Raw genomic sequence first — 13,796 nt, forward strand, 5'->3', positions numbered from 1 at the left:
CCGGACCTCTAACCGGATGCTCTACATAAGTATGTGGATGGTCGAGGCCGGACTTTAAATCCGGATACCCGACAAAGATGTCGATATAGCTGCTGAAAGAGTCTTTATCTATCCATAATCATATATACCCGTGGAACACCATCCAGACTTAGCTAATCAATGTAAGTCCTTAAAGCCGAATCGAAACTCAACTTTGAATCACGGAGCGGAATTCATTGTCACTGACGTAACTCGAGAAGCCATAACATCGAAGAAATAAGAGTAACTATCGCTAGTGCAAGCTCATTGTCTAGCTAAATACCAAACTATCAAACTCAAGTCTGCTACATCAGTCTACACGGATTTAAGCCGGCCGAGCGACGTCGGGGCTAAACTAAGTCCTACCGACTTTGAATCATGCATTTCTAAGGAAAACCCTAGTCAAACCTAAACTAAGGCCCAACATACTTCTGATAACCAGTATTCAAACATACAAGTAATTCATATAGCAAAGAAGGTCAATTAATAACAATAAACATGCTCACAGTTATCCGATAATTCTCAGAAAAGGTCGAAAATATGATTTTTAACATCTATGCATGATCCAATAACTACCCAACCCAAATCCCAACTAATCAACTTGCATTCACATGTTCGAGTTCAATCTAAGAAGAGAAACCGTAGCCTACCTGAACGCAGATCACGCGCGCTCCAAAATTCACTTCCCCGGATCTTTTACTTTCTAAAAGGCCTCGAAACGTTGATACACTATCAGAAATAGAGTCACAACGTTATTACGGTCATTTAAACACTAAAATCGCATGAAACGGAGACGGGTCAATTTCGCGGTCAAAATGGAAAAAGTGGGATCCGCGTTGAGAAATCCAGAATTAACCCCAAATAAAAGTCCTAAATAACTCTCGGAACTTGTGTACCATAATGAAACACAATTCAGGACTCAAGACAGTCCCAACATGAACATGCAACAAAAAAAACCAAATTCTAAGCTAAAAATCAGAAACAATGGCAGCAGCTACTTACAAGATTTTACCAAAAATGAAGGTCCAACAGCCAAAACCAATCACACCACGACGATCCTCACGAAGAACCCCACACTATAGGCTCTTGAATCACTAGATTCGGACCTAAAATGACCAAGAAATCACCTTCTAAAATTTCCCAAAAGTTGAGCTCGAAAATGAGCTCTAACAGCAGTTAAAACACAAAATTTACCTCAAATCGGGTCCCCAAATCAGATTCCAAGCTCACCAATGCGTTGCCCTCGAAAAATTTCACAACTTAGCCTTTTGAATCGCCCAATTTGGAGTTGTATAGCTCAAAATATCGAAATTTCAAAGTAAGACACAAAGGCTGAAAATTGGGTTTTTATAAGGACGAAGTTGGTCGCTAATAAACCCAAAAACCTGGTCGTTAAAACCCCAATTTCTGGTCGTTAAAGGGCTGCACCAGATTTCAGCTTTGCCTACTTTCTTTAAAGTCTCCGACGGGTGCTCGGAATCCGTTCGGAACCTGATAAAAATAAAACAGATATGCTACCCTACCAAAGTCGACATTCCGAACTCAAAGGCGCAGTCGAAATTTTCATCAGAGGTCATCTCGATAAAATGTGGGTCCCACTTTCATTGGCCATTTTAAGTCAAAAACCACAAAAGGGCTCGAAAAAATATCAAAAACCTCAAAACCCGAAAGAAGGGTCAATCTAGACCAAACTCGACATTCCGGAGCTAACCGCGCTGACAGAATTCTCATCCGAGCGCGTTTACTCAGAATATTGACTAAAGTCAAACTTAGCCTTTAAACTTAAAGTTAAAACGCCTAATCACACCAACTCACACTGAAAACTTTGGGAGTCATGTCGACAATGCTACTAGACTAAAATGACCCTTCCGGAACTGATGGAATCGTCAGAATTGGATTCTGATGTCATCTTCTTGAACTTTTGATCGAAAATGATCGTTCAAGGTTCATAAGTTCCAAAAATACTAAAGCTCACACAATAACCAAACGAATGACCAGGTGACCGATCTGTCAGTCCCAGCAAGTCATAAATGACTTGGAATCGCTATAGGAACGCTCTAAACGATGCACAGAAGATAAAACACTAAAAATGACAAGAAGGGTCATTACAATTAAATTTCGCGATGTTATTTTCTACCATGTATAAGTATTGAGTAAATAATTTTATTCAATAAAGGACAAATAAAAGAAAATCACCTACGATATTTTTATCACCTCTGAATTTTCAACCCTCTCCATTACCAAACTTACTCAGCAACATGAACTTAAACTACTCTGCGAGGGATTAATCTATTCGTGGGTGGAGGGAGATTAACCCGTGATGAAGTATGCACTATGAAGACAGCTCACTTTTATTAAAGTTAGATATAAAAAGTCAACTTTATTCTTTTTTATTTATAATATAATTGTCAAAATACCGTCAAATTAACTTAGCTAATATAATAAAACTAATCACTCAACTTTCATTAAATATCCCAAAAATATTTTAGGCCAAAGACCAATAAAAGCTAGGCTAGAAATCACCCTAAACAATTTTTTTCCCTCTCAAGTAAAATAAAAAATAAAAAATAAACCTAAGTTTGGAGCAAAGGTAGGTGTTTTACGAGACAATATTGGGTTATGGTATTCATTTGGATAAAGTTTAGAAATATTTTCGCCTCATGTAATTAAAAATATTTAATATTTTTATGAAGTTTCAACTTAAAATAAATATTGGCTGTTGTTTTAATTCATTTGCTCTGCCCTCCCATCCTTCAAAATAAAGTTGTAGTATTTCTTATAGGATTAGAACAAGTAGGGGCTGGACAAACTGAACTTGAGATTTAGCTTCTTCATTCTCAGGTAGTCCTTTGTTGTATTTTTAAGAAAGGTAACAAAGTACTTGCGAACGGAGTATTCATTATTGCTACAAACTTTGATTCTATGATTCATTAAGCTTTAGCTCTGCTGTTTGCCATTGTTGTAATCATCAAGTTATAAACATAATTAATGCACTGTTGGTTGTACTTGTACTGTATCGACAGTATGGTAACTTATGCACACAACCTGTTTGATTATTTGCTCATTCGACTTTTATCCTCTATGCTTCAAAATAGGTAACCTTTTAACTGTAGCCAGAAGCAGACTTAGGATTCTAAGCCAGTCCATGTGGAGTACCACCATCTATACTACTATTTCGTGTCGGTGGGTGACAATGTTGACTTAGTTCAATACATTTTTGTTAAAGTGAGCTAGTAGTACTGTGCTCAACAATTCAACATCAATGTTATGGCTTCTACATTTGACTTTGTTTAAATACATTTTGAATGTTATGCTAGTCTTTTTCTGTTTGTCTTTTAGTTCTGTACATAAGAATATGGAGTGGATGTTTTCTATTTTGTGTTTTTTAGAGAGGAGTTTGATAAAATCTGTTCTTAATTTTGATTGGTGTTATCAACAGGTTTTTTATATTAGGAGTCATCCCTAATAGAGATTTTGATTTTCCAGGCGAAGTAGTTAAGCGAGGGAAGATGGTCATCCATTCTGCATTAAATCTTAACTTTTGTGCTATTTCATCACTCTCTGCACTCAAAGCAGGGCAACAGTGTAGTTCTTGCTCTTTTTCTAACTTCCTATTGCCGCCTTCTTTGAAACGTTTGACTTGCTTTGCCACTTCAAAAAAGTCTGAAGAGGAAGATGTGTCTGATCCTAAGAATAACTCTGGTTCAAGGTCTAGAAAAGCTATAAGGTCCCGGGAAAGTAAAGTAACTCATAACAAAGAGAAAGATTCTGCCAAGATCTTCCCATCAACAATCCCTAAAAAGCCAAGGCGTGGTCGCAGGAGCGAAGCAGCTGCAGTTGAGGATTTTGTTCGTGATTCATTAGAAAAGACATTTGCCTCTATCCGGGAGCAGAACTCTGATATGATGAAAGATACCGAGAATATCCTCAAAGATAGGGTTGATGATGACACTGAGTCTGATGAAAGTAGTGATGATGAAGATGACAGCAGTAGGGATAAGAAAGAAAAGAAAATGATCATTGAGGAGGAGGATCCAAATTGGCCTCTGGATGCAGATGTTGGATGGGGAATTAGAGCATCAGAGTATTTTGACAAGCATCCAATAAAAAATGTTATAGGAGAAGATGGAGTTGAGATCGATTGGGAGGGGGAGATTGATGATTGCTGGGTGAAGGAAATCAATTGTCTTGAGTGGGAGAGCTTCGCTTTTCATCCCAGTCCCCTCATTATACTTGTTTTTGAGAGATACAATCGGCAAGTGGATCTTGTTTTGTTTACAAATTGAAGTCCTAAAGGATATATTCTATAAGCAATATGCAAGTCTTTTATGTTCTCTGAGACAATTGCTAATTGCACAGGGCTAGTGACAACTGGAAAGCTCTTAAGGAGCTGGAGAAAGCAGCCAAGGTGTATTGGAGTGCCAAAGAGCGCTTGCCTCCTCGGGTTTGTGAAACATAATCACTTCTCCTTACATTGTCCATTAGAAAACCCTCTTATCTTACATTTCCCCTAATTACTTGGTGTAGACTGTGAAGATTGACATTAATATTGAGAGGGATTTAGCCTATGCACTTAAAGTCAAAGAAAGTCCCCAGATATTGTTCTTACGAGGAAACAGGATACTATACAGGGAAAAAGGTACTTTTTATATATCCCTACTAGTTTGATAAAGTAATTGTAATCTTTTCAGCTAAATTCATTGTTATGTTGAATGATTGTTTACTTTGCAACTCCGGATAAATTTGTGCAGAAATTCGTACAGCTGATGACTTGGTTCAAATGATAGCATATTTTTACTACAATGCAAAAAAACCTTCATGCATTGATGATGCAGCTTTATCTCAACAGTCTTAGTCAACGGAGGTACTGATGCTCACTTGTCTAGGCTTTCATTGAAGCTCATAGATTAATGTCACTAAAAATATTTGAACTTCTAGCACGTCGCAGATTAAGAAAGACGCAGTGGAGCATGGATCGATCCCTGTATAACTGGAACCAATTGTGGTCGTTTTGTTCACTGGAAAACAATTGACCAATTGAGGACAGAACCTTAGAAGAATGACTGGTTGAAACGAGATCATGGTACTGCTCGCTTGATGCTTGCAGCTGCTGATGTAATTAGCAAGTGGAAGGTTGAAGAAAAAGGTTATATCCTATAATGTGCTTAAATTAGTGCCACACTTACTATATAGAAGAGAATAGTTGGAAGGAGAACACTCAGTTGCATGATCTTACTTTAGTTCTATTTGCTTGTTTACATATCATACTAGCCCTAGATGTCTATAAATTACTTTATGTATTTAATTAGAAAAGTTCATGCATCTTCTGTTACTTACTTGTATCTTGACCTTGCTGGCTATAACTAAATTAGAGTTATTGTTTTCGGGGGAGACGTATGTCACGCTAGGTACGGAACTTTTTTCCATTAATACTAACCAAGATAGATATGAATGGATAATGTATAGGTACCTTGCTTTATTTCATCTTAAGATAAGAAATTAAAGTTAAGATCAGATAAACAAGACACTGTATGTGTTGGGAATTAAACACACAACACACACAAATAATCTAGAGAAAAGAGAAACGGAACACAAACGGGACACACAAGAATTTAACGTGGTTCGGTTTCCCTACTCCACGACTGTAACAGGAGGATTTTATTTCACTTGTGCTACTACAGAATTACAAATACAAGGATCATATTTATAGGAAAACCAAATGGTTAACCTAGGGTTTCAGTAATGGGTCGGGCCGGCTCACAAGCCTCCACAAAGCCCAACAATCTCCCACTTGGAGGCTTGAAGAATTTCAACTGTCATCCACTTAGAACACTTGTATGTCTAGTAATCTTTTTCAACTCTCTCCTGCTACAGCGGCCTTCTCATCAGTCAACTGAAAGGCCCGTTGAAGCTCCCCGAAGCTTCAACACATCAGTCACGGCTGAAACTGCCCTTGACTCGTCCTCGGTCCCTACCGGCTCCCACTTGAGACACGAACTGCCGGATCCTAGAACTCCCTGAGAACAAACACTCTCCATACTCAGCAAGAAATTTTCTGGAGACGTATCAACAGCTGGAATACTGGTTCTCTTGACCCACTGTCTTCTAGGAGCCTTGGCTGAAGCACGGCCGGTGCTCCCACTGCCACAAACGCCTCTGACTGGTCTTCCTGAACCTTTCCTTGCTCGTTCATCCTGAATCTGACCTGTGGCTCTGGGTTTCTTTCTTGCAAAGACAACCTTCTTCTGCCCACGAGATTCTGTGAACCGGACTTTGTTTTTCTTCTGAACTGGGACGGTCACTCCCTCAGACGGTAATCCGACAATATACAACGATCCTCTTTTTGTTCCACGAGCCATGACAAGATTGCCCCTCACGACCTTCCACTGCCCATTTCCGAACTTCACATGATGTCCCTGTTCATCCAACTGCCTAACAGAAATCAAACTTTTCGTCAAGCTTGGAACAACTCTGACATCCTTCAAGGTCCAGAAACCGACTGGCGTCTTCAGCACCATGTCACCCATGCCCGTAACATCAAGAGCTCTATCGTCTGCAAGCCTTACCTTTCCAAAGTCTCCAATAACCAGATTCTGCAATGCTTCACTGCTGTGGGTAGCGTGAAAAGAAGCACCAGAATCCATGACCCAGGAATCCACATTGCTCTCCGCGCAACAGATAAACAAATCCTCGTTGACGCTGTCTTCTGCAATGTTGACTTGTTTGTCTTTCTGGCATTGATTCCTGAAATGCCCCACCTCCTTGCAGTTCCAACATGTTACACCTGAGCCATCCCGAGCCTTTGACTGACTCCTTCTTCGGTTCCTGCTCCCACTACCTCTGTTATTTCCTCTGCCTCTGACGACGTTTAGCATATCACCTGATGATTCTCCAGAACTCCTTCTTCTGACATCCTCGCCAAGAACGAGATCACGAATCTTCTCAAAGGTGAATCCATTAGGTCCCACTGAACTGGCAACTGCTGTAACCGTTCCGGACCAACTGTCAGGCAATGATGATAACAGTAGTAAAGCTTGAACTTCATCATCGAACTTAATGCCAACTGACAAAAGTCTGGCTAAGATCGAATTCAATGAGTTGATGTGCTCGGTAACTGAACTGCCTTCCTTCATCTTTGTGTTCACCAACTCTCTAATCAGAAAAATTTTGTTTGCTGCAGATGGCTTCTCGTACATGTTAGACAAGGCTTCCAAGATGCCTTTCGCTGTCTTCTCCTTAAGAATGTTGAACGCAACATTCTTGGTCAACGAGAGTCGGATAACTGACATAGCTTTCCGATCCAAAACTGCCCACTCTGCATCAGACAATTTTCCTTGCTTGTCACCCAACACTACGTCCAAATCTTTCTGAACCAGCAAATCTTCAATCTGCATCTTCCACCAACTGAAATCTGTACCATCGAACTTCTCAATTCGGAACTTCCCATCTTCTGCCATCTCAAAGGACTTCGGCAATTCCCTTAACGGCGTCTACAGACAGCGGGCGGCGATTTGGACGATGCTCACGATCTGGACGCTCGCGGCTGGATCTGAGGCTCCTCGACGCGGCGGCCAACGGAACGGCGCGACGGACAGCACACGGACGACGGCTGTTCGCACCCTGCGCGGTTCTCCTAGCCGGCTGCTGCTTGAGGTTACCCACACGGTAACGGCGGCTACTCCTCCCTGCACACAGTTCTTCACACAAGAACCCTAGGTGACAATTTCTCACAGTTTGTGTTACAATGTTGTTGAAACCTCGCTCTGATACCAATTGTTGGGAATTAAACACACAACACACACAAATAATCTAGAGAAAAGAGAAACGGAACACAAACGGGACACACAAGAATTTAACGTGGTTCGGTTTCCCTACTCCACGACTGTAACAGGAGGATTTTATTTCACTTGTGCTACTACAGAATTACAAATACAAGGATCATATTTATAGGAAAACCAAATGGTTAACCTAGGGTTTCAGTAATGGGTCGGGCCGGCTCACAAGCCTCCACAAAGCCCAACAGTATGTTCGTTGGATGGGTTAACTATGTGTGCTTTTATCTGTTTTGGGTTATATTCAGACACTAAAGTGCTTTCTTGTGAAAAGTTTTGGATACCACATTATCAGGAATATGCCCTGATTAAACATATGTTAAATCACTCAACATCAAACCTAACTAGGACCATTTGTAGATAATACAGTTTAACAAAACCTGAACTCTGAATAGACTCAACTAACAAACTTTCACCTAATTGACCTCTTTAATATGCGGTGATCTTGTTTATCTACTTAATTCTTGGTGGGTGAAGTCTGACAATATTGTGGTGGGAGGCAGCAGATATTTGATGATACTCTCTCTGTTTAATTTTGTTTTGTTTTTTCTACTTTCCTTCATAGTCCATTTCAACATATGTTTAATTTTGGTGGCATGTTTAAGACTACAAGATTAAAAGATATTTTCGTATATTCTACACATGTGTAATTTAAGACCGCAAAATCTAAAAAGCTTCTTTACTTTCTTAAATTTTATCTTGGTGTTTGCTGTTGTACTAGATTTATTATTGTAGTTTTTGCTTTTATTTCAATTATCATATGTGTCTTGTTCCTTTCTCGTAGGATCTGCACGGCTTCCCTTGTTAGTTGTTATGTTTTCTTATCATTTGTACTTGAATTTGCTATCCTTGAGTCGAGGATCTTTTAAAAACATTTTTACCTTCACGTGATAGTAATAAGATTTGTACAAGTTTTATTCTCTTCAAACTTCATTTATGAGATTTTACTGAGTATATTATTATTATTTTACCTTATTAAATGACAATTAGATTAAAAGAGATGAAGTATAACGAAGGAGTTGGCTAGAACACCAATCTTCTTATTAAGAAAAAGTTCCACGCCCTTCCGAAGAACATATTGTATGGTGGGACAAATAAAACCATTTGATTGATCAATAATTTTATAAGTAGCATTTATTAAGTTGTGATGATAGGAATATACTGTAAAACGATCCAGACATTTGGCAAATATGAGAGGTTGTCACGAAGGCTTTAATTTTGTCATAACGGAAAATTTACAATTTAAAAAGGTCCCATTTACCAACCTATGTCATTCTCAATTTTCTTAATTCCAACATCCATTCACTTATTTATTCTTGTCGTTTGCTTTTATGATTATCACAGCTATCGAAATAGGCGTATATACCCTTTCATATAGTTGGAAATTATTGCATGCTAAGTCTTAACAATTTATCAAGTGAGAATGAAAATAGCATCTTATATCAAAGATCAAAAGAGATAAAATGAATCGAAATTGGAAAATATATGAAAATTTTATCATTAATATTTTATACTATTAAGTAATCAAGTTAATTAACTTGGAACATATATACTATAAATCTCTCATCGCAGGATCACGAAATTCACGTGGTAAAAGAAACATTCAACTCTTTATATTGACGTGTTTTTATGTTATTGGATTTTAATGCTTTCTATAAAAATTTTAATTTGCATATTTATGTGAGTTGACTTGTAACAGTTCCACTTCCACCGCTAGGGGTAAATCAGTAAATGAATATAATTTTCATAACGGTTACACTTTCTCGTGACTACAGACCGATATATTAATCAGGGGACCGTTAAGATAGCACCCTACTAAATTTTACTTCCAAAAATACCCCTTTTCATTAAACTGCGATTTTTTATAATTTGTTAACCAATGAAAAGATATTGAGTTTATTTTTAGGTATAACTTATAAGATTCAATTTCCTTTTTTAAGAGAAAAAGTGACCGACAAATCTTTTTGGATTAATTTAGCTTGAGAGTCCCAAACGGCAAATATCAGACTTGTCATTATCTAGCAAATTACTATATGTTTTTTTTCCTGATTATTATTTTCACCTACCCATTTTGAGATAATGTATTACGATTATTTAAGATATGATGTGAGTTAATATATTACTATTATTGATGTCATTTTCAAGGAGAATAATGTCATTTTACATGGTGATGCATGTCACAAGCTGAGCTCTTCCACCTCACAAGTGTACACCTTTTATTTGACCTAAACCTCATAAACCCTCTCTTACCTCCACACACACACTCTTCATATCTATAGATAGATAGATACGTATAGAAAGAGAATCTAGAGAGAGAAAACAGAAACCCATTTCCCAGAAAGAACAAAAATAGAAATGGCAACTTCAACCCAGTTCCCGGACGATTTTCGGTGCCCGATTTCCCTTGAAATTATGTCCGACCCGGTTATTCTGTCGTCGGGTCACACCTTCGACCGCTCTTCAATCCAACGGTGGGTAGACTCCGGCCACCGGACTTGCCCGATTACCAAGCTACCCATTTCCGACCCGGTTTCTCTCATCCCTAATCATGCCCTTCGGAGTCTCATTTCCAATTATACCCTCGTCTCTTTCCCCAAACCACTCTCGTACCCTGAACCGCAGTCCCTTATTCAAACCCTTATTGCTTCTTCTTCTTCTAATTTGGATTCTAAGCTCAACTCGCTTGACCAACTCAGTAAGCTTTCCAAGCGTGATTTGGCGATCCGAAGGAAACTCACCGAGTCAGGCGCTGTATCTGCTCTTCTCAATTGTGTTAACTCGGATGATGACTCGGGTGGTTTGCAGGAGAAAGCGCTTCATTTGTTGTTGAATTTGAGCTTGGATGATGATAACAAAGTGGGGTTGGTGGCAGAAGGGGTTGTGGGGAAAGTGGTCTCCTCTTTACGAAGAGGTGCTGGGGACTCGAGGGCGGTGGCGGCCACGGTTTTGACGAGTTTAGCGGTGGTGGAAGTGAATAAGGCAACCATTGGGGCATACCCAGATGCAATTCCTGGGTTAATTTCGCTGCTTTGGGGTGGCAGCGGTAGAGAGAGAAAGGAAGCTGCTACTGCTCTCTACACGCTGTGCTCTTTCCCGGATAATCGGGTTCGGGCCGTGCAGAACCAGGCTGTTCTAGTACTAATTAAGAATGCTAATTTAGGCCTAGAAAGATCAGTTGAGGTATTGGGATTATTAGCAAAATGTAAAGAGGGTCGTTATGAAATGTTTAAATACTGTGGGTTATTGGATATTTTGATAAAATTCTTGAAAAATGGGTCTTCAAGAGCTGTGCAATATGGTCTTTTGACTATCAGCTTGCTGTGTAGTTACAGTGAAAGGATGCGTGTGTTGGCTGTAAGAGAAGGGGTGTTTGAGATTTCTGTTGGCTTATTACAAGATGATAATGAGAAAGTGAGAAGGAATGCTAATAGCTTGATTCAGGTTTTACAAGGGCAAACATTAAGTCTTTGAGATGATATGAATTTGGAAAGTGTTGATTTTGAATGGATTATTGGAAGCTTTGGAGGGTGAAGAAGAAGAAGGTGAGTTTTTAGGCTTCCTCATAATTATTTTTTGTTGAATAGTTTTTCTTTGTACAAAAAGATTAGAATTTTAGGGCAAAAAATGTGCATCTCTCTTTTCCTCTATCAATCTCTCTTTTGTTTTTTTGGTTTTATATTTTCAAAATAAGAATGAAAAAACAAAGATCAATGGTGTCTCATCATGAGTTCTGTTTGATGTAAAATTAAAGATCCAATCTTTCCTTACAGTAGTAGTAAAAGAATGATCAATAAGAGCCTATGTATAAAGAGTATACAAATACAATAGTGTCCAAGATATAATCTAGTGATGGGGTAAAGACTACAAAGTAATTAGGCATGATACTAAGAAAGGGTGATGAATAATGAAAGATTTGTTATCCACATTGGTATACTTGCTTAAAGATTTCATTTTGTGCATGGAAGGAGGAAGCACATGATTGGTTTTTGGAGTTTCCACATTACATATTAAGACTGAGACTCTTGCTACTTCATCAATTTGCGCCAAACACACGTTTTGTTCTCCTAATTGTTTAGAGGCGAGGCGAATTCAGAATTTTGGATCTATGAGTTTGAGATTCCAGATAAACCGGCTCATCGGCTTTGCACAAACATCAACTTGTGTGCAAAAATTGTGTGAGTTGTCAATTGTAGTTAGTTATGTTAGAGAAATGTAACTAATTCTCACATGTTTTGTGTGCTGTTGGTATATAATTTGGGGAACTGGATATTTGACAACTCCAGACGTAAATAAAATTTGGGTAAGAGTTTTTAGCTTTGCAGAATAAAAAAGAGAGAAACGATAAAAGGACACATAGTTGAATGGGACCAAATAGTATTTTCTATTTGGATTACATTCATTATAAGATTGGATGAACCTTCCATTCATACCTATCCTTGTTAAATTTTTAATTTACTATTAGGTAAGAATCTTATATCGAGGTTTGAATATAAAACAAATTAAAGTTAGAAAATCTTAGGTGACCATACCCCCGCACGCTTAGCATTTAGATTCCTCTACCTCTAGTGAATTAAATACTCCACAATTTCAACGCTCTATTTTGGTCGCAACCAAACAAGCCTCAATGTCATCACATTAAATTAAATTAATAAATGTCGTGTATATATTTTCTATATAAAATTTTACTTCTTTTTTTCTCATTCACATTATGAAGCTTTTGTTCATTTTTTTTTCTTGTGGACATATTCAATTCAACGACAGTTACATGTAGATTCATTTCTGGTCCTTCCTAAGAAGGTGCCAAATCCTGTATGGCTTTGTGCTTCATTTTTCTCGTCAGTCGTCAACGTCATTTAATTACACAATTTTCCCTTCAAATTGGTTGATCATTAATTTTATTTTTTAAAAAGAATTGATCATTAATGTTGCCCCTTCAAAAAATCAAACTTATAACCCGGGGACATAAGTATTTTAAGAGCATCACACATAATTTGTGATATATGTTATGATACAAAAATATAAATTCATATATATGAAAAAGTTACTATATGTAACAGTCAAAAATTAATGACTGAACACTAAGTGCTCGTTTGGATTGACTTATTTTAGGTGCATTTAAGTAAAAATAGATTTTAAGCAGTTTTGAAGTGTTTGGTGAAGTTAGAAAGAGCTTATAAGCATTTATTTTAAAGCCAAAATAACAACAATAAGTCAAAAGTCATAAGTTTGAAATCCTAACTTATTATTTTCAGCTTATAAGTCATAAGTCTAGACCAATCCAAACAGGCCCAAAATAAGGCAAAAGCACAAAAAACCCATTTAAGGGGGGGGGTACACTATCTCATGGGCCTGGGCTTTATATTGTGGATTGACAAGTTTGTAACCAGCCCAGCAAAATAATCTACATTTGGATCAGCAATCAACTTGAGATAAATATTTGTTGCTCATGGAGGCTCATTTGAACAATATCTTGTGGTATATTTTATACTGATTATTACTCAAAATGCATAATAATGTAGTTTTGAATATACTACTATCTCTAGATTTTAATTGATTATTGCATGTACTCATATTATTTTATCACGTATGATAAATTTAGATAATTTAGAATAAACTTCTAGTACAAGTACAACTTTACCTGTTTATTGTCCCTAAAACGAAAGCACATTCTACGTTATGGGAAACATAAATCATTCTAAAGTTACTAGTGTGATGGTCATCATTAAATTAGATGCTGGGGAAATTAGTGACCGCGAAAATACAATGAATAAAATTTAAGAAAAATACTTTATTGATTAATAAAGTAAAAAAGACTTTTAAATTTTGTGGTCTTAAATTAAAGAAACGTAGAAGATATCAAAATTTTCTCTAATCTTGTGATTTTAAATATGTCAGATAGAAAGTTGAAATTAATTAAATAGTTTGTAACAAAAGAAAAAAGACATT

General features: G+C 37.5%; 2 protein-coding genes across 8 annotated transcripts; both read left to right on the forward strand.

Moving 5' to 3' along the window:
* Window positions 1-2,486: 2,486 nt before the first annotated feature.
* Window positions 2,487-5,409, forward strand: LOC107010335 (thioredoxin-like fold domain-containing protein MRL7, chloroplastic). Of its 7 annotated transcripts, none has more exons than XM_015209614.2 (6): window positions 2,487-2,608; window positions 3,505-4,273; window positions 4,378-4,462; window positions 4,546-4,657; window positions 4,770-4,882; window positions 4,957-5,409. In XM_015209614.2, exons 2-5 carry the CDS (start codon window positions 3,528-3,530, stop codon window positions 4,871-4,873), a joined length of 1,047 nt encoding a protein of 348 aa, XP_015065100.1. In that variant the 5' UTR covers window positions 2,487-2,608; window positions 3,505-3,527; the 3' UTR covers window positions 4,874-4,882; window positions 4,957-5,409. The 7 variants fall into 7 exon arrangements, with proteins under 7 accessions (XP_015065100.1, XP_027770557.1, XP_027770558.1 ...); XM_027914757.1 differs by having other exon boundaries at window positions 2,533-2,608; window positions 3,458-4,273; XM_015209613.2 differs by lacking the exon at window positions 2,487-2,608 and adding an exon at window positions 2,689-2,887.
* Window positions 5,410-10,080: 4,671 nt separating this feature from the next.
* LOC107010334 (U-box domain-containing protein 8) lies at window positions 10,081-12,330 on the forward strand. Its single transcript, XM_015209610.2, has 2 exons — window positions 10,081-11,392; window positions 11,816-12,330. Exon 1 carries the CDS (start codon window positions 10,206-10,208, stop codon window positions 11,319-11,321), a length of 1,116 nt encoding a protein of 371 aa, XP_015065096.1. The 5' UTR covers window positions 10,081-10,205; the 3' UTR covers window positions 11,322-11,392; window positions 11,816-12,330.
* The last annotated feature ends 1,466 nt before the right edge of the window (window positions 12,331-13,796 follow it).

The sequence above is a fragment of the Solanum pennellii genome, chromosome 2, assembly GCF_001406875.1.
Source record: "Solanum pennellii chromosome 2, SPENNV200".
In the NCBI taxonomy this organism is placed as follows: Eukaryota; Viridiplantae; Streptophyta; class Magnoliopsida; order Solanales; family Solanaceae; genus Solanum; species Solanum pennellii.

Excerpts from the sequence above, each read along its gene's own strand:
- LOC107010335 (XM_015209614.2), top strand. The coding sequence starts at position 3,528 with ATGGTCATCCATTCTGCATTAAATCTTAACTTTTGTGCTATTTCATCA. Across the intron at positions 4,463-4,545 it reads AAGAGCGCTTGCCTCCTCGG|ACTGTGAAGATTGACATTAA; the intron begins GTTTGTGAAACA and ends TACTTGGTGTAG. Across the intron at positions 4,658-4,769 it reads GATACTATACAGGGAAAAAG|AAATTCGTACAGCTGATGAC; the intron begins GTACTTTTTATA and ends AAATTTGTGCAG.
- LOC107010334 (XM_015209610.2), top strand. The coding sequence starts at position 10,206 with ATGGCAACTTCAACCCAGTTCCCGGACGATTTTCGGTGCCCGATTTCC.